The sequence below is a fragment of the Lampris incognitus genome, chromosome 14 (genome assembly GCF_029633865.1).
Source record: "Lampris incognitus isolate fLamInc1 chromosome 14, fLamInc1.hap2, whole genome shotgun sequence".
NCBI lineage: Eukaryota > Metazoa > Chordata > Actinopteri > Lampriformes > Lampridae > Lampris > Lampris incognitus.
The window spans coordinates 28,642,697-28,663,611 of record NC_079224.1 but is presented as its reverse complement, the minus strand read 5'-3'; the positions used below and the strand labels follow the sequence as shown (position 1 = coordinate 28,663,611).

General features: G+C 43.9%; 1 protein-coding gene across 1 annotated transcript in view; it reads right to left on the bottom strand.

Moving 5' to 3' along the window:
• Positions 1–3,200: 3,200 nt before the first annotated feature.
• Positions 3,201–20,915, bottom strand: part of lig1 (ligase I, DNA, ATP-dependent) — a 61,034-nt gene continuing 43,319 nt past the window's right edge. The window contains exons 19-27 of the mRNA XM_056293232.1: positions 20,495–20,605; positions 19,649–19,720; positions 19,065–19,209; positions 18,738–18,820; positions 17,965–18,117; positions 16,034–16,087; positions 5,196–5,339; positions 4,436–4,528; positions 3,201–3,360 (exon numbers count right to left, since the gene is read on the bottom strand). Of these exons, the coding sequence (XP_056149207.1) occupies positions 3,286–3,360; positions 4,436–4,528; positions 5,196–5,339; positions 16,034–16,087; positions 17,965–18,117; positions 18,738–18,820; positions 19,065–19,209; positions 19,649–19,720; positions 20,495–20,605 (930 nt within the window). The 3' untranslated portion in view covers positions 3,201–3,285. The remainder of the gene's footprint in view (positions 3,361–4,435; positions 4,529–5,195; positions 5,340–16,033; positions 16,088–17,964; positions 18,118–18,737; positions 18,821–19,064; positions 19,210–19,648; positions 19,721–20,494; positions 20,606–20,915) is intronic.

The following is a 20,915-nucleotide window of genomic DNA, read 5'->3' as shown; positions in this document are numbered from 1 at the left end:
TCACAATTTTTGAAAGTCGCAGAATTCAATGTAACACTGGCAGGTGGGTGGGTGGCACAGTGGTTAGCGCGGTCGCCTCACAGCAAGAAGGTCCTGGGTTCAAGCCCCGGGGTTGGCCAACCTTGGGGGGGGGGGGTCGTCCTTTGTGTGGAGTTTGCATGTACTTCCCGTGTCTGCGTGGGTTTCCTCTCGGTGCTCCGGTTTCCTCCCACAGTCCAAAGACATGTAGGTCAGGTGAGTCAGCCATACTAAATTGTCCCTCGGTGTGAATGTGTGTGTCGGTCCAGTGATGGACTGGCGGCCTGTCCAGGGTGTCTCCCTGCCTGCCGCTCAATGACTGCTGGGATAGGCTCCAGCATCCCCGCGACCCTACTTAGGATAGATAAGCGGCTTGGATAATGGATGGATGGACTGGCAGGAAAAGGAGCTGCGACCTGATTTGGTGTGTCAGTCACCAGTTTTGTGTCATGACCCCTTACCAAACACCCCAACCATTCCCACAAGCATCACCTACACACACCTCACCGTGGTGCCCTGTAGGCGTGTGATGTGAGCCAGTGGACGCCCTTGGTAAACATTAAACCCACACACACGCATGCAAGTGAAAACAGAGCGGTACCTAAGTGCTGTTCACACACAGGGAGACACAGATCTGCAAAAGGGATGATGCATGCATTTAAATGGTAATTGGACTGCATTTATATAGCACTTTTCTATTATTATTTTTACACTTTCCTAGTCTACCGACCACTCAAAGCGCTCTACAGTGTATGCCTCACACTCACCAAGGCACACACATTCATACACTGATGATACAGGCTCCCATGCAAGGCGCCAACCTGCTCTTCAGGAACAGTTAGGGGTTCAGTGTCTTGCTCAAGGACACTTCAACATGCTCTCTGGAGGAGGTGGGGATCAAACCAGGAACCTTCTGATTACTGGACAACCCGCTCTACCTCCTGAATCATGACACCCCAAGCCATGCCATGCCACACACACACACACACACACACACACACCTTCCCTGCACCGTCATCATCGCACGAACACAAATTAGGTTGAGACACCACACTTGCTGCAGTCAACTTTCAGATTAATTCACTAAAAAGGCCTGTATCATACAGAACACAATATGGAATTGATTTTAGAAGACATTTGCATTTTCAATATTTCATGCTCTGTTGCTTGTTTGATTTCCATTAGGGCCTTTCTCAGCCTTCACGTTTGCTGCTAAAAAGGCAACTTCTAAGGCTACCGCATCACAGACAACTGCCGTTTAAATTTCAGATTTTTGTAACACCAGCGGTTAAAAAAAAACAAATCTTGCTTTGTTAAAAAAAAAAGACGTGATATTCAAAATGAGCAAAAAGCCCCCCCCCCCACACACAATCACTTTAAAAGGAAAATTACAAGATTTATTGAAAGCGACGCAAATGGAAATATATATATATATTTGGAAGATTAAGGGATAAATTCTCCCTTTTTCTTTGGGCTCAGAAAAAAAGCAAAACAAAAGAAAAATGGACGGATAGATGGCGATAAACAACACTGGCAGATGGAAAGGGCAGGCAAATTTGAATTCATGGTCACCGTTGCACAATAGTGTCTTTCTCTTCTACCTACCCTTCGGCAGACACACAGGCCACAACCCACACACAAATTTAAGGGGACACACACACACACACACACACACACAAACACACAACAATGCTAAGCGCCAAGTGCACAGTACACAAATAAAATACAGCAATAATAGCACTAATCTTCCAAGTGCTCCTTGCTCCTGTCTGGAAAAAGAATCAATCAGCCAACCTCGGCACAAGCTAATACACGGTGGCAACGCTGCGACGGGATACACACTCATCTAAAGAGCATTTGTATAAATGCATCCTGAATGTTAACAGCGTCATACCGCGCCGCATAATGTAGGCTTGTCTAGACCACAGGAATGCACTGTAGGCCCTCCGACACACACAGTGTATTTCCTACATCTCATCATCGTATGCAGCGCGACTTCCTGGCGGGGCACTGGATCAGTGAATTTATTGGCCAGTACATTACCCTCTACAGATAAATCCATATGAAGTGCAATGCTGCCAGAATACACTCAGCTATTTAATGTTCAATGTACATCTGTAGCGGTGTGTGCTTACAGGCTGTCTATTCCTACATCTTGTTGTCCTTTTCGCCGTGTGCGTCAGCACAAGTTGTGAAACTTGAACGCAGTAGGTAGGCAAAGGGAATTCCTATTATTTCTATAAGCTATATTTATTTGTCTTATTTGTCTATACCTATCATCATCCCAAGCGGGCTTACATGAGGTTATGTTATTGGGATTCGATGCACCTTACTTGCAAGCTAACAAAAACACACTCAGACCCAGCACACACACACACACACACACACACACACACACACACACACACACACATCAATAGGTGGTTCTGTATCTCTTTCTCTGTCATAAACACAACAGCATCCTGCCACCCATCAAATCCTCTCACATGGCACAGCTATGCAGAAAGCCTCTCAATCCTCTTTGCAGCTCTGTAATAACCGCCTGTCCTTGGCTCTCAAACTGACCCTCCCCATCTCCAGTAGTCTCGCATTGATTTCCACCGGGCAGCTAGCGGATTCCCATCATCGAATGCTAGCTGTGAGTGCTACTAGTGCTCTTTTGCGGTTTGAGCAACTGCCCCCCCCCCCACAACCCTCTTGCTCTCTCACAGACACACACACAAACACGTTTTTCTTTTTTGTCCCCTGCTTCTAATATCATGTTAGGCGGCCAGTGTTCTCCTTGGCTCATCCTCTTTTGCATCTCATACTGCATACACTCTGCTGCACTGGAGCCGAGCTCTCTGGTAGCAGAAATAAAGCCACTTGGAGGGATTGGTATGCTTCCTGTGCCCTCCCCCATTTTGCCAATCATTTTTTTGCGGTGCATTTTTGATAAGCGACCATTACTGGCAGGTATACCTTAAATACCAAGTTGATTTTGCCCTCTTTTGGAAAGTATTTACACCCTTTGGAGAAAATTGTTTGTTAGTTTTTTTGTTGTTGTTGTTTGTTTGGTTGGTTGTTTTTTTTTTAGGGGTGGGGGTGGGGGTCTGAGAATAAAATTCCGGTCAATATCAGCGAGGCATCAAATCAATAACACAAACGGCAGAATATTGAAATGAAAATTTCAAGTGCTTTTATTTTCCTTTCAACATTAGAACAAAACTATGTACAATTGTATTGATTTCCTCCTTGGTCGTTCTCTGCTGAGTGTTGCAGGGACGATCAGTAGTAGTCCTCAAGCTCAGCCTTTTCTCCCTGATTCTGGATTTGCTGCTGCTTCTTGTAGAAATCAGCCATCTAGTGAGTGTGTGTGTGTGTGTGAGAGAGAGAGAGAGAGAGAGAGAGAGAGAGAGAGAGAGAGAGAGAGAGAGACAGAGAGAGAGAGAGAGAGAGAGAGAGAGAGAGAGAGAGAGAGAGAGAGAGAGAGAGAGAGAGGGAGAGACAGTGAACGTGAGAAGATGACAAAGTTAACAGCCACAATAAGGAGGAGGGAGACCAACGGTACAGTAAAAAGCGAAGGACAGATAATATTTTGAGAAGGGGTTATGAGAGCGCGCCAAAAGCATCAGGGAGAAGGGAGCGAATGCAAGAGAGGGGAAGGGGCAGAGTGCATGAGAAGGGGAGAGAGAGAGAAAGAGAAAGAAAGAGAAGATCATGAAGTCAGGTCAGTAAAGGGAGGAGGACATGCTAAAAATAGCCATCTAATTATTCAGATCCCAGGCTTTGAAGTCAGTGACTCCCAGCCGCTTACTGGGAGATGAGTGTTGTGCTCATCCAGGCTCGGGGCTGAGGGTTACTGGTGGATGCAAGTTCTAGTTCACGTACTAGTAGGAAACCCACCCCGCCAAAGTGTCCGCGAGGACGACACAGTCCCTACTCTGTCCTGTAGCTGACCCTGTGGTAATGACCTCTTTGTGGAAAATTGGTGAGGGGTGATGAAAGGGGTGGGGGGATTCAACTGAAAATGGAATTGCCCCTTCAGGGATCAAATAAATTACCATGCTTATTAGTTTTTACTGGACAGTAATTTATGTAACTGCCCCTTGTGCTGTTTAACTAGGGAGAGAGAGAGAGAGTACCTAGAAACGTGCCTTGAATGTTAGAGCCAGGGGGTCTTGGGTGATGATATACATGCCCAGGGAAGAATACCCCCCTTTTTTCCACCACCCAGTGTCACCTATCAAAATCCCACAGCTACTTTAATCATTCCAGCAAAGCAGACATTTAAAAAACAGAAGAATCCCCAAAATATGTCTGGTTAACTGCATAAGTAGACGGGCTTAGCAGCCACAGCCTACACCTGGCTGGTGGCAGATCTCCAGCCTGGTATGTAACTGGGATTATTAAGTGGGTCCACCATGTTCAGACGCACCTGCGCTCCAGTCGTGGCCTCCTCGGGTTTCTTGTCGTCCCTGATTCGAAGGAACCTCGGGAACCTGAGAGAGATGCCTTTCTCTGGGTCCACCTACATAGTGCATTGATAGATAAAGAAAGAACCAAACAATCAGTTTATACGGTCGTGAGTCATCATATACAATAACGACAGACATCACTGTCAACCTGAATACGTGCTTTTCCCCTTGCTTTCAACTGGAGTAAAACCTTACGTTTTTAAATTAAAATGTCTAATCATGACCCTCAGGGGCTGAAAACATATTAAAAATCCCACCATACAATTTCAAAGGTACATAACCACAAAAAATAGGGAACAAGCAAACGAGTATCTTCCCCTGGCCTGTGAAACGTAACCTTTTATTTCTCAAATAGTTCCCAGTCGCACTTTTTCCTTTCTGACTGGCGAACCACTTCAGAGCACAGTATGATAAAACGTAAAACTTTCCAAGTACTTTGAACACACAAATGAAACACGTTATACATCGGTGTCGTTTAGGCAGATATATACATCTAAACTTTAGAGCTCATGTGTGATCCTCCAATATGGAGCTTGACTAGGTCATAAACAGGTACCATTTCATTATATAGAACATTTTTATGGCATTTTTTAATGAACTCCATCACGAGTTGCTAATTAGGACATTTTATTGTTAGTAACAGATCATAACAGGGAGGACTTGTCAGGGGAAAAAAACAAAACAAAAACCTGCACAGGCAAATGAAGAAGACCAACTGACCAATCCCATTGCAGCCTTGTAGATGGGTGATAGTGATAGGTCAGCACACTTGACTTCCCACACCTGCATGGCGTCAAGCCAAACGTCAGGCTCAGCTGATTGGTCGACACGGTAGTAGGCCCGGGGATTAGGTAGAATGTGCTCCTGGAGTAAAGAGGTGAGAAAGTCAGCGTAAGAGAGGAGCGATGGAAAGAGAGAATGAGGCGAAAGAACAAAGAGAAATGGGGGGGGGGGGGGGAACAAAAGTAGGACAATGCATTCATGGGGAGCTTGATAAAGAGACAATGACAGAAAGCCTTTGGCTGACCCAGTGGGTACTGTCACTACCTCGCATTCACATCTCTAAGAGCAGGGAAAGCTTTGCTTATGGCTGTACTCAAATGCTAGTATTTATAGTGCTCTACAGAGATGCATAACTGGGAAGTTTTGAAACGATATTATCCCCAACACCAAATCAAAGACCGTTTTCAAACACTTCACCCCCATTTTAGAGGTATAAAAAGTTACCATGTGTTTATTGGGCTAGACTTGGAAACAAAACATATTGCACAGAAGCCCACTAAAATAGTCCAAATGTCAATTTTGAAGGGCTCAAGGGAGCCATTTCAATGATATTCATCAGCCTGTTTATTTTGACCGCAGCAATTAATTTCTCAGCATAGGCATCAACCTTCTCCGAAATGGGTGAACGGTTCCTTTTTTGGGATCAAGCTCTTAATACCTAAATATTTCTCTGAAAGCGATTCTCATCCAGTTTCATTAAAAATGGGCTGCTGCAGTTGCCATGGAACTGGGTCATAGTTAAGTAATGCTGAGAAAAACAAGACAATTGCAGTGGTGGTGCCTTCGACAAATGATTTATATTCTAGGCTTTTTAGCTGACACGCTCTTCTGAAGCAAGTGGCAGAGACAGAGCAACTCCGGGTTTAAGGTCTAGCGAAATTACACCCAGCTGTTAAAGAACACATCAGAAACGGTGGGATTCGAACGTGTGTGCTTTTGAGTGGCGTACGCGATGTGTGTTGGTATGGATCCGTCACACAGGGGGGAGCTACAGCTTTCACAGCCCTGTCACCGGGACCCAATTCTGTTTCTGTGTGGAGTCTTACTGGCCTGCAGAGAGCCGGCACATTGCACCCGGCTCTGCATCACTTTCAATCACTTTCAAACAGGGGGCACCATTACAAAGTGTTGCAGTGCTGGCTGTATTTGATTTTTGACTCACATTTTCACTCAGGTTTTTCATTTTGTACTAACACGCACGCGCACGCAAACGCACACACACATAAATACATACAAAAGCACACTGTAGCCTTTGCTTCAAAATCAATTTGTAAAATAGGGTATCAAGATGTATTAGTATGATATATTTGGAAGCCATAACCCAATATCTAAACCCTCGACAGTCAACTCCGCCCCTTTCATACTTTTTTTTTTTGATTTCCCCCCGTTTTTCTCCCCAATTGTACTTGGCCAATTACCCCACTCTTCTAAGCCGTCCCAGTCGCGCCCCCCCCCCGGTCGATCCGGGAAGGACTGCAGACTACCACATGCCTCCTCCGATATGTGTGGAGTCACCCGCCGCTTCTTTTCACCTGACGGTGAGGAGTTTCAACAGGGGGACGTAGCGTGTGGGAGGATCACGCTATTCCCCCCAGTCCCCCTCCCCCCCGAACAGGCGCCCTAACCGACCAGAGGAGGCGCTAGTGCAGTAAACAGGGATTCGAACCTGAGATTCCCGTGTTGGTAGGCAATGGAATACACCGCCACGCTACCCAGACGCCCCCTTTCATACATTTCTAATCCAAAACAGTATAGAAAACTTCAGTTAAAAATGTGTTGACCAGCAAGTCCTCAAAAAAAAAAAAAACCTTTCTCTAAAATGGCGCCTTTTTTGTGAGCGCTGGTAAATGTTAATAGGTAGCTGTTAATTTCCAGCTCCTGATAAGTTTCACCTCACATATCAGCAATTGAATGTCAACTTTGTCAAAAGCAGGCCCTCTTTTCGGTACAAACCTCATCAAAAGTAAATCGAAAAGGCAATTCATTACTTGACGTCAGAACACTCTTTCTCCATTACTTCGTCTCAGATTGGATACGACAGGGTTTTGGATGACTAACGTTTTCTTGATGTGTGAGGGATTTTCGTTCCAAAAAGCTGCACTTTAGCAATTAGATCACTGGCCAAAAATTAACATATTGTTTTTTCACCCAGATTAACAAATCTACCAACGTATGTAGTGTGAGGCAAAGTGACTGCCATATCCACCAATTTATTTTGACACAAACACAAACATTGCCACCATCTGAGATCAGTTTCAGTAAATCAGGGAATTAAGCATACACATTTCCAGCCCTGGTTGGACAATAGAGTTCTATTTTGTTCCTATTATCCAATTTATTTACCCCCCCCTTTTTTTTCTCCCAAATTGTACCCAGCCAATAACCCCACTCTTCCGAGCCGCCCCAGTTGTTGCTCCACCCCTCTGCCAATCCGGGCAGGACTGCAGACTACCACATCCCTCCTCCGATACATGTGGAGTCACCAGCTGCTTTTCACCTGACAGTGAGGAGTTTTACCAGGGGGACGCAGCACGTGGGAGGATCACGCTATTTCCCCTAGTCCCCCCCAGACAGGCACCCCAACCGACCAGAGGAGGCACTAGTGCAGCGACCAGGACACATACACACATCCGGCTTCCCACCCGCAGACACGGGCAATTGTGTCTGTAGGGACGCCTGACCAGGCCGGAGTTAACATGGGGATTCGAACAGCGATCCCCGTGTTGGTAGGCAATGGAATAGACCGCTACACTACCCAGACACCCCCTCCAATTTATTTACTTAACCTGGGTATCTAAGAAACATACTATGGTACCAAGGTTTCTTTTTAAGCATACGTTAAACATACACTGCACAGTGGTCTTATATGCCATTGTGTCTTAAAGAAAAACAATATGGGCTGGACTCCCCGAATGCAAGACAGGCAAACAAAATACATTTAAAGTGTCCCAAAAATAACAGCATCACTAATATCACATCTTTTTTTTTTCTCACTACATGCAAATGTGGAAGTCTCTTGCAAAGGTAAGTGAGAGTGATTTGGCGATCGCACGTAGGAATACATCCATCTGAATATCAAAAGGATGAAAGGAATGAAGGACTGCAGGATTTAACAAAGGTGTGATGATTGCAGCTGAAATGAATGGGACCCAATGATCTGTATGGAATGGATAATATAATGCCCTTAAGAAAAGCAATTGACACCATCAAACATGTTGAAATGCAATGCACGCATGTCTAAATTGGATAACATTTCAAACTTGATTATTTTTTTTTTTTTTTACTGCTGCACAGCACTTTGACACGCTTTCCTTGCTGCAATAATGAATGCTTGTTCCTATCCATCAACCCCTTGACTTCACACATAGAAGACAAGTACAGGAATGTTATTTTTCCATGCTCCCATGAATGGCTGATAGTCTGGTTGGTTTGCCAACTGCCATAAAACCACTGTGAATAAGAGCTGACGGCTTAACTGAAGATCATAACAAATGGTTGGTATCATCTATATAGTTACACACCTTTGCACAAATTTGTCTAATTTTGCTTTTGGAGATGCGTCTTTTCTTTTGGGGGGGGGGTCCCCCTGGGGGGGTATTCCCCCCTTTTCTTCCCAATTGTATCCGGCCAATTACCCCATTCTTGCGAGCCGTCCCGGTCGCTGCTCCACCCCCTCTGCTGATCCGGGGAGGGCTGGAGACTACCACATGTCTCCTTCGATACATGTGGAGTTGCCAGCCGCTTTTTTTTTCACCTGACAGTGAGGAGAGAGTTGGTGCAGCATCAGCAGTAATGCGGACGTTGTACTGGACCGTTGTGGCGAGGAAGGAGCTGAGCCAGAAGGCAAAGCTCTCAATTTGCCAGTCAATCTTTGTTCCAATCCTCACCTATAGTCATGAGCTTTGGGTAGTGACCGATAGGGTGAGATCGCAGATACAAGCGGCTGAAATGAGTTTCCTCCATAGGGTGTCTGGGCTCAGCCTTAGACATAGGGTGATGAGCTCGGACATCCGGAGGGGGCTCGGGGTAGAGCCGCTGCTCCGTCGCATCGAAAGGAGCCAGTTGAGATGGTTCGGGCATCTGATTAGGATGCCTTCTGGGCGGCTTCCTTTGGAGGTTTACCGGACACGGCCAACTGGGAGGAGACCCTGGGGTAGACCCAGAACTCGCTGGAGGGACTACATGTCCAATCTGGCCTGGGAACGCCTTGGGATCCCCCAGGAGGAGCTGGAGGGCGTTGCTGGGGATAGGGACGTCTGGAGTCCTACTTAGCTTGCTGCCACCACGACCCGACCCCGGAGAAGCAGCTGAAGATGAGATGAGATGAGACGAGACAGTGAGGAGTTTTGCCTGGGGGATGTAGCACGTGGGAGAATCATGCTCCTCCCCGCCTGAACAGGTGCGCTGACCGACCAGAGGAGGTGCTAGTGCAGCGACCAGGACACGTCTACATCCGGCTTCCCACCCGCAGACATGGCCAGTTGTGTCTGTAGGGATGCCCGACCAAGCCAGAGGTAACACAGGGATTTTAACCGCCGATCCCCATATTGGCAGGCAATGAAATAGACCGCCACGCCACCCGGACACCCCGAGATGCGGTTTTTGTATCATTTTGAAATCTAATACAAAACCTTTGAACGAAACCCATGTGGCTATTGCATTTCGCTCCCCTGGCGCTATAAAGGTGTCCCCACTCAATGCAAAACAAGTCAATATACTTTTCTCTGTTTCGAGGAAGCCTATTCTACTTCTCAAAAGACTTTCTGGTTATCGTATGGATAGTCAATGTAGTCAACTGTCCAAACACAGTGAAAGGGTGGGTTTGTTAGTAGCATCGCAAAAGAAAACCCAGACAAGTTAAATCTATGCACCTGAATGCGAAGCTGAACCAAACAAACATGCCTTTAAAAGAAGTTATTAGGCAAGAGATAAACACAGTGCCTCAACAAATTGAGAATGACGCCACAGGTGGTGACTATGCGTTTTTTAAAGTGGAGTGGTTGCTGGAGAGAATGGGACAAGTGGTGACTGTCAAAGGTGAGGGATTCCGTGCAATTTCCTTAAAGTCATTGAGACCCATTCAAAATTGGGTTTAATAGACCTGTTCCCTACAACTTTTTGTCTTTCAATTGATTGTGGAAAATGTTACTGCTGCTTTGAACATTACAGTTTCAGCATGTCTGCAAGATCCATCAAGTTTAAGACTTCAGATTTCTTAAAAAGAAGAGATTAAACAGGACATCTAAGACGTAAGACTTAAAACATATTGCTGCCAGTTAGAACGAAATATGATACCAATTCTGCAATCAAAAGAAATGTTAAAACTAAAACTTCTGGTTTTTTTTTTTTTTTTTTTTTAGCTGAATATGGGTTTCCATGCTTGGGTTATGTCTTAACCAGGGTTAGTACAAGAGATGGCTAACATTTTTTGCATTTCAAAAACAGATTTTACAATTTCAAACACAGAAAATACTGAAATGAGTAACGCTTTATAATACACTCCTTTAATAAGCATTAGTTAATAGGTAATAGGCCGTTTTAAATCTTATTAAGATGCTTACCTTACTTCCCGGACTATAAGTTGCCGTTTTTTGTTTTTGTTTTTATTTTTTTACTCGTCTGGGTGGTCCTACGACTTATATTCCAAAGCGACTTATACAATGTAATTTGTCTGGCGAATAAACTGCATTTCAACTAAGGCCACTAGATGGCACTGCTTAATCTTGTGACTCAATTGAAAATACTGTGCTACCCATAGAAATTAAATGAGAGTATAGCGGACTGTTGGCTGTGGTCATTTGAGTAGTTCAAAAGAAAATGGCGATTGAGAGATGTTATGGTGCCAACACACGTCAGTGGGGCCGTAAATGTTCGTACTACCCCACTGCTCGTTTGGTCCTTACTGTAAAACCTCAGTCCAGTGAGTCTGTGACTTATTTAATAATAATTTTTTACAAAAAAGGTCAAGTCACGACTGACTTGAGACTTGCTGCAAGTCAGTTTCTATAGAAGTTAGCCTGCTACAACGGTCGCAGTTCTTTGTAATGGCAGCAGTTCAAATAAAAATGGCCACCGCTCTGACCATCCTGCTATGTTGATTTGAATGGGAATGTCCATCCATCCATTATCCAAACCACTTATCCTGCTCTCAGGGTCGCGGGGATGCTGGAGCCTATCCCAGCAGTCATTGGGTGGCAGGCGGGGAGACACCCTGGACAGGCCGCCAGGCCATCCAATCTACTCATTCAATTTCTATGGTACCACCATATAAATGCGACTTATACACCAGAGACTTACATGTTCTTTTCCTCACAACAACACGCTTTTTTGCTGAGTGTGACTTTTACTCCGGTGTCACTTAACATTATCCAAAGGAGTCGAATATATACCAAGTCCGGTTGCACTTGATTCAACTCCTTTGGATAACCATGACCTGGATGAATGAGAACATTCACAGTCACTTAACATTATTATGTATTAATAATGAGACTATATCTACTACTATTACTTTCGGCTGCTCCCGTTAGGGGTCGCCACAGTGGATCATCAGTTTCCATCTCTTCCTGCCCTCTGCATCTTCCTCTGTCACACCAGCCACCTTGCATGTCCTCCCTCACCACATCCATAAACCTCCTTTTCGGACTTCCTCTTTTCCTCTTCCCTGGCAGCTCCATATTCAGCATCCTTCTCCCAACATACCCAGCATCTCTACTCCACACATGTCCAAACCATAATAATAATGAGACTATATACACTCACTGGCCACTTTATTAGGTACACCTTGCTAGTACCGGGTTGGACCCCCTTTTCCCTTCAGAACTGCCTTAATCCTTCGTGGCATAGATTCAACAAGGTACTGGAAACATTCCTCAGAGAGTTTGGTCCATATTGACATGATAGCATCACGCAGTTGCTGCAGATTTGTCGGCTGCACATCCATGATGCGAATCTCCCGGTCCACCACATCCCAAAGGTGCTCTATTGGATTGATATCTGGTGACTGTGGAGGCCATTTGAGTACAGTGAACTCATTGTCATGTTCAAGAAACCAGTCTGAGATGATTCGAGCTTTATGACATGGCGCGTTATCCTGCTGGAAGTAGCCATCAGAAGATGGGAACACTGTGGTCATAAAGGGATGGACATGGTCAGCAACAATACTCAGGTAGGCTGTGGCATTGACACGATGCTCAATTGGTACTAAGGGGCCCAAAGTGTGCCAAGAAAATATCCCCCATGCCACCACCGTGGAAATATGGACAACTTTGACTATGGATACTTGAATTATTGATAGTTGAACTACGGATATTTGAGCTACAGGACATTTGAACTACGACAAAAAAGATCCCTCCCACGAAGCTTCCTTGGTGAGCCGCTAGCCAAAGCTAAAAAGTAAACAGCTTTCTGTGTTCCATGTAATCATAGCCATTTACGTAGGATATCTTGATTTTATCCAAAGACAGATGATCTCCTGTTGAAGGAAGAAGGAAGACTCTTTTCTCTTGTGTTTTGTACGCTGCTGGAATCCTGGTGAGATAAGAGTTTAAAATCTTGAAATCTAAAGACTGACAATTTTCCATTGGTTGCTAAGCTAAGCTAACCAAGCTAAAACGTATATCTATGATCCTTAGCAGTTCCCATATGATTCAGAGCTTTAAAACCAGTCAGGACACCCGGTCCATAGGGTTTATTTGATGTAGGAATGTTAGACATTTTAATATAATAATATGCTTGTTGTTAAAAAAACCTCTAAGCTCCAGTTGCCACTAGCCACCGAGCCAACTCGGGCTACATGGCATCCATGGAACCCATAGCAGCCAGCTAGACGTGAATTCACGTTGATAGTGCCGCAGCCTGGCTGCGATGACATTGTTTTTAACTGTTCTTACAGCAATAGGCTGTTGTCATTCAGCCGCATATTAGTTATATGTAGGAAAGGATTTAATTCTGAGAATTGACTCTAGATTTGGGTATTTTTATTTTGTTTGTAATTGTTTGATAGAGATTGCAATTAATAAGGAATCTGTACAATTTTGTGCAGACTGGTTTTTTAGTACCCCGAACAACCCCCCTTGCTACACCCTTTTGGAACCCTTGGATACCCCCTTTGGATTGCCCCCATCATCGCCCTGGATTTGGATTCATCATCATCGCCTCTACATTAACCTGCCCCTGTGATTGTGGTAGGATCTGGACATTGCACCTTGCACAGATTGGAAGACTGAATCATTCCCCCTTTTCTTTTCTTTATTATTTTCTTTGAGTGCATTCATACTTTATTTTGGATTATTTTCTTTAATTTGTTAGTGTAGAATATGGCTGCATAAGTAATATATTAGAAGGGTATAAAATAGAATATAGATAGATATAGACAATAAATAGAATATTAGGAAGAACTTTTAAAAAGTATAATAGAGTAAAATATATATATATATATACATATATATATATATAACACATCTAATTTAGTATTGCAATTGAAATAACTTTACTTTGAACTGTTGAAATAAATTGGTTTTTTATTGTAAACTATATCCACGAGTGTGTGTGTTGTCTTTGGGGTGAGTACTAGAATCTGGTCTAGAAAAAAACCTACACCAATCTCCACTGAACTTAGACATTAGACTGTAAACTGTCCCTGCGCAAGCATAGGCCCATTCCCCTGTCGTGCAGGTTACATGTTCAAGGCTGATAAAATGTGAATTAAAAAATTACATATAAATACAATATTTAAGTGGTGAAGCACAAAAACACATTTTAAGATAGCTCTTTTGAAAAAAATTTTTTTTTTAACTTTTCATCACTCTCATGTAAATGGCTGCCACATGCGGACACAGAGAACATTCTATAAAACATAGCCTCAAACAGGCCTTTGAAAAAAGTAGTACTTATTAGTACAATTACAGTCTCTTTCAACATTGAGATAAATTGTACATTGTAAAAGACATTGTGAAAATACATAAAACTGAACTGAAAATGTTGATAAATCCTGAATGTTTACAAATGTTGAAATCTTCCTCCCCCTCCTCCTTAAACTTGTCTATCACCCACTGAGCCTTGGCTAGCGGGTCAGCAGCAGTCCCATCATAATTTGGGTCAATCTTCTAATTAATTGTTTTCATCCCCAAAGTAACTGCTGTACTCGGCATCAGTGTCGCTCGGGTCGTCAGCCATTGTCAGAAAGGTCCAGCTGCAGCCTGCAATACTACTACAAGACACACCCACTCCAATCACTTGCCCTAACCTTGACCTCCCACCCTTAACCTCGGTGGTCGAGGGGTTCTTGTTCAGACAAGTGGGCGGTTGCTGATTTGGCATGAGCATTTTTTGTACTGATGTGGGCATGTGTTGCACTGTGGGGGTGTGCTTATATTAATTATATTAGCTGCAGACTGTAGATAGATAAATTTGCACAAGACAGGCTAAGAGCGCTGGAAAAACATACTGCATTTTGCCTTCCCCACGTGTATTTTAGCAAATCACGATGCATTTCATTGGTCATGTGTCTTGAAAACGATAACATCTGAAACACGCTCACGCTACATCTGGCTCTAAAAGGAGAAGCATGCAAACGTCCCACCCGGTCTTAAAGGGATATAAACGTAAACGTTGAATCTGGGGTGTCCGGGTAGCGTAGTGGTCTATTCTGTTGCCTACCAACATGGGGATCACTGGTTCGAATCCCCGTGTTACCTCCGGCTTGGTTGGGCGTCCCTACAGATACAACTGGCTGTGTCTGCGGGTGGGAAGCCAGATGTGGGTATGTGTCCTGATCGCTGCACTAGCACCTCCTCTGGTTGGTTGGGGCGCCTGTTCGGGGGGGGAGGGGGACCTGGGGGGAATAGCATGATCTTCCCCCGTGCGAAACTCATCACTGTCAGGTGAAAAGAAGCGGCTGGCGACTCCACATGTATCGGAGGAGACGTGGTAGTCTGCAGCCCTCCCCAGACTGGCAGAGGGGGTGGAGCAGCGACCGGGACAGCTTAGAAAATGGGGTAATTAGCTGAGTACGATTAAGGAGAAACGGGGGGGAAAAAGAGAGACAGAAAAAAATAAAATAATAAAAAAAATAAAAAAAGCTGCCCTTGGTCTGGCTTAACTTTTAATACGTGCACAGTTAACTGTTAATAAATGATAGTTTTTTTTAACCTTAATAAAAAACAAAAAAAAGCTTAGTAAAGGTTTAATAATGATATAATATTTAAGACTCAATAAATGTATTTGTAATGTTATTATAAACAATTACAAGAAACTCATAAGGCTTTTATTAATGTTAAGCAGTTTTTAAACTGCCAAGTTTCTTATAAGTGCTTATAAATGTCTTATAATCTCACAAACGTGTTTATGATACCATTATTAACACTTACATTGTCTCATTAACACATAATTTTAATAAGCATCTTCTTAGGACTTATGTGGGCCTTATTACCTATTAACTAATACTTATTGAGGGAGTGTATTATAAAGCATTATCCTGAAATGTGTTCTACATCATTTGAGGACTTGAATTCGGATAATGTGATCTAAGACATTTTAAGACGTTGTAAGGACCAAATGAAAGTTCACTCAGTTCAATCATTTTATGACAGTTGCAGCCGTGAAACAGGTTAAAAAGCCCACTGAGGAAGTTAAACAGTGTGTGGGCATAACTGGGTAGAGATGAGCACTCTTTTCCTCAATCAAGAGGAACCTACTTCATTTCAGAGCATGTTTTTTTTCTTCTTTTGCCTCCAACTGACAGAAACCATCTCCTTGCAAAAGCCATTTCACTTTACCTTTAAGAACTTGTAATGCTGCTCCAGATCTTCATCCTTGAAGCCCGTCCCAATCTGGAGCAGACGAAAGGAGATAAAAAGAACACACACACACACACACACACACACAGTTCCTGCATGGTGAGACAGCAGACATTTGGCAGAACACAGCACACTGACTGAACCCCCCCCCCCCCCACACACACACGCACACCAAAAAGCTCCTTGTCTGGCTGCTTCGCCTGAAGCATCGTGTCACATATGCAGAGGAAAAAAAGTTATCTACCACCCAAGACAGGTGTGGAAAGCAGAGGAGGGGGTGGCGGCTATTTATAATGATGCAAGTAACACTTTTTCTCGCCTTCACAGACGAGCCTCAGGCGTTAGCGCAGGTGTCCGGCAGAAGGAAGCCTCGTATTACCCCCCCCCCCCCCCACTGTAGTTCCTGATCTGTTTTAGGATTCTCCTGGGTCTTTGGAGGCCTGGAGTGGGGTGGGAGTTGGGGATGTACCTTCAATGTTGCTCAAGAGCACGTTAGCAGGACAGGCATAGGAGCGTGTGTGGGTGAGGCTGTAGGGGCCACTAAACCGGTGCTGAGGGTCTCCTGATTCCATGATGGTCTCTCAAATCACTAGCACTGTCCTTTCATATTATGACTACATCTTGGAAAATGTGTTGCAAAATGGCAAAACTGCACTCAGGTAAGCTAAAACAAAACAAAACAAGCCTGTTACTATCAGCTTTTATAAAAGTGACATTATCGAGCCAATTAGCAAAGTTTGCTTAAACTGGTTGCCTTGACAACTGTGTCAGATTGATGTGACCACTGTGGGCAGGACACACGCACACACTCAAAGCGCTTCAAAATAAAAGCGCATCATAGAAAGTTTTGCGAAACCTATGAAAATTGAAATAAAAGCTTTTTTTTTTTTCCTTTGGAGGAGCAGAGCACGTACAAGCAAGTGCCCGTCCACAACCCACTCTGCATCGCAACCCACTAGGACCTAGTGTATAGTGTAGACAATTCAAATGTAATACCAAATCAACAACAAAAAATCTTCCGATACAAGGGGTGCTTGGGAGGAAAATCATCAGATGGGAGTAGGTTTTCCCTTGTGTGTCCATTGGGTGTCTGTGACATAAAAATTGATAACAACGGCACCTTGGGGAGCTGCTGAATGGCCAGTGAACTTAAGGGTAGCTTACAAAAGATTCTGGTTGTGAATGGGTGTTGACTGTATGAGTGTAATGCGGGGCAGTGCTGAAAAAAAAAAAGAGTTTGCATGCACAGCAAAACGCTTTCCTGGATAGATAAATGTAGGTTGACAGAGGACCAAAAAACTGCACGAAGGTGACGTAAGGTTTTAGTGATGATACAGGTTTTACCTTCTGTCGCGCAGTCATGCCCATGCTTGTTCACGCTCGTATAATCTCGAGTACACACATGTACGCACGCATACGTAAACACTTGCAGCGACAGTCATGCATGCTTCGGGACGCGCTTAGCGTTTATCCGAAGACGCACACGGTCACGCCTCCGCACTGGGTTGCAGACACACATTAAGGTTTTCATTCCCACTCAGATTTGTTGGGGAAAGAAAAGTGACAGGTCTAGTGCGTATGCATGCACATGCACACACGCACACAACCATGTAAATCAGACATAGTAAATGTGACATCTGCACTTACACACCAAACACACACACACACACACACTGGAAACACCCATCATACACACAGCAATACATGCAAACACACACACAACCAACCTATAAAGTACATCTAGTTTTCAAAACATGCAAAAGGGGCTGAGCCACACACACACACACACACGCACGCACGCACAAAATTCCCCTCATATACAAAATAGACATAAAAGACAAGTTCCCAATAAACAGAAACACAATGAAAGCAGCTCCAGCACAACACACACATATATATATACTACATACCTTGCAGACAGACTGAAACTCCTCGTTGTCATCATCATAACAGGCTAGCAGGAAGCCTCCATACGTCCCCGTTCTCTTGCCCTTCCCTAGGTATGCCCCAATCACACACAGGTCAACCGTGTCGCCTACCCCGTCCAGGTAGTCCTTCTTTAACTGGAGGAACAGAGAGAAAAAGTGGAGACGAAGCAAAAGAGAGCGATGAATGGATGTTAAACCATGTGATCACAGACTGAGGGAAAAAAAGCGATAACAACTGTTCAGATTAACTTCTGCCACTATTGTTTGATAAATGTGATGACACACTGAGTGTGTTGACTGTTCTTCTGTCACTATTTTTCTCAAGTTTGGCTACCGTCACTTGAATATGCATGTGCCAACTTTGCTTTGGCAAGTTAATAATGGTTGTATTTCAAGCAATTGAAGCATATCTGAATGTGAAAGACTACTCGTGTCTTCACCTGTGCAGTTAGCAGGGTGGTGTGTTTGTTGGTCTGGTGTGTGTGTTATAGTGTCTGTGCATACATGGGCAAAGTGTCAATCTGCTTGCACTATGTGTGTGTGTGTGTGTGTGTGTGTATTACTTGTGTAATATCAGAGTTTATGCATGTATGTGACTAAATGTGTAAAGACCATGACTTTTACCTATGTACTGTGGAAGTCTGTCAGTATGTATGAGGACATGTATTTGTATTTAATTGTATTGGTAAGTCTTCATGTTATGCAAGTTAGTGTGGATGTTTCAACATTTACAGGATTACACACACACAACTTACCTTGAGCCAGTTATGGGATCGCTTAGCAATTTCATAGGTGGCATCTTTCTCAAGAGTCTTCACCATCAGACCCTCGCAGGAGTCTACACACACAAACACACACATTACACACAGGGAAGACTCTAGTAGAGCAAAAGGAAATGAACTGATTATCTTTCAGATATAAGGAGTCTTTGTGTGTTTCTCTCTCACTTTTACTGTAACAGATTCATGGACACATTGACACCCCGCAAAATAACAAGGACACAACACACTCACATGATCAAAGACCCCCAGGGACACACTGCAAAAGAGCAACCACACAGCTCATCTACAAAACACACACACCTCGGACAGACTGCTCCAGGAACTCTGCAATGTTTTCTGTGCTGTTAGAGTCGATGGACCTGGCGAACACAAACTCTCCCTCCACCTCTGAGAAGTTCTCCTTCAGCAGAGCCCGGCGCCGTGACAACGGCTGACGAACTAAGGACTGGAAATGGACAGGTAGACACAAACACACAGGCGGACAAAAATGATAACACATACACACAAGCAGAGAGAAACACAAGTTCTTACAAATGCAAAAATGGCAAAATTGCACATCATTACAATAATTTTCTCTTCACCCGGAGGTCTACAGTCATCAGAATGAAATGCACGCTTCCACGCATCAAACATGGAGGGACACACATAAAGGTAACAGTTAATGCCTCCACTGGAATGACAATGAGTCACAATCATTATGTAGTTACGGCCTTAAGTGGCACCGTCATTGGCATTCTGCAGCATTACTGGCATCTTAAAGGGGCAACGTGCGGAACTTGCTTGTGTGCCCAAAGATGGGAGGACAAACACAGGTTTTACGATGATGAGGAATGCCTTAACACCAATCTGGGTGCAATGTTTTCATCTTGACCGCCAGGTCTCACCTCGCCGTTGAGATAGAGCAGGTCGAAGGCATACACACACACTTGCACTTTGATCTCAGAGGCATCCACGTCCTGCAAGAACAGCAGAAACATATCAAAACTCACATACACACACACACACACACATTTACACAAAGAGACAGACACCCATAAACTGAAACAAAAAGACACACGTGTGCAGAAATGAGCAGACACATACACACAATATCCTCCATTAACAAAAATATGCAAATAGAGGCATCTAACTTACAAAACGCCAAACCTTCAACCTTAGGACTTGTTTTAAAAAAGCTCTTTAATCATCATCTCCAATTAATCCCCCACACCACCCCTACTTGTAAAATGTTTCCCACCTCTCTACTTCCTGCTGCTCATTCCCAACCTCATGTACTCCAATCACTCTCTCCTTTAAACTGTACCACTCCTCTTTCTCCCACCAGTCGGTCTCCCTCTTTTTTTTTGGGCCAATTTCACTCTCACCACACATTTTTTCTCCATTCCCTTGTTCGACATAGCCACTGTCATCAGTCTTAAAATCTTTGTCTGGCACATGGCCAAGGGAATCCAGTGAAGTAAAAGTTGGGAGGGGGGAAGAGGACCAAAAACGTTTCTCATTTCATCATCCTTCATCCATCTGACTTGTTTCTTCTGTTTTAACAGTTTCTCTCCTACAGCTTCCCCTCTCTCATCTCAGTCAAAATAACAGGCCAAGTGAGGGCCGTGCAGCATTATTATTATATGGGAATGATATGCAATCATCTACCCCAATCCCTTTTCCTATCTTTTCCTTCAATATATCCTTCCTCTGTATTCCTTCTTCCTCCATCTTCCTTTCCTCCCTCTCACCTTTCTCTTCCTGGTGGTGAGGACCTGGAAAGGCTGGATCTGTCCCTTCTCCCTGTCCCAGGCCACAGCCTCAGAGTCCAACACACATGATGTCACTGAGCCCTTCTTCACCTGGTGCGGTAACAGATGTAGAAAACGAGGTGAGAAACAGAGGTAAAGAAAGTGTGTGAGAAAGAAAAAGGGAAAGAATGACTGACTTCTTTTGAACATGTTTACTGATTCATGGCAAAATGTAACAAGAGAAGTTGCCACAATCAGCTGAAAAATATCAACTATCAACTCCCACATCAAAGTAAACAACTCTCACAAAAATGAGAGTGAAAAAGAACAAGGCAGCAAGTGAGAGAGAGAATAACAGACATAAAAAGGGTGAGGGGAAAATGGAGTCAGTAATTTTATATATATATACAGTGCATCCGGA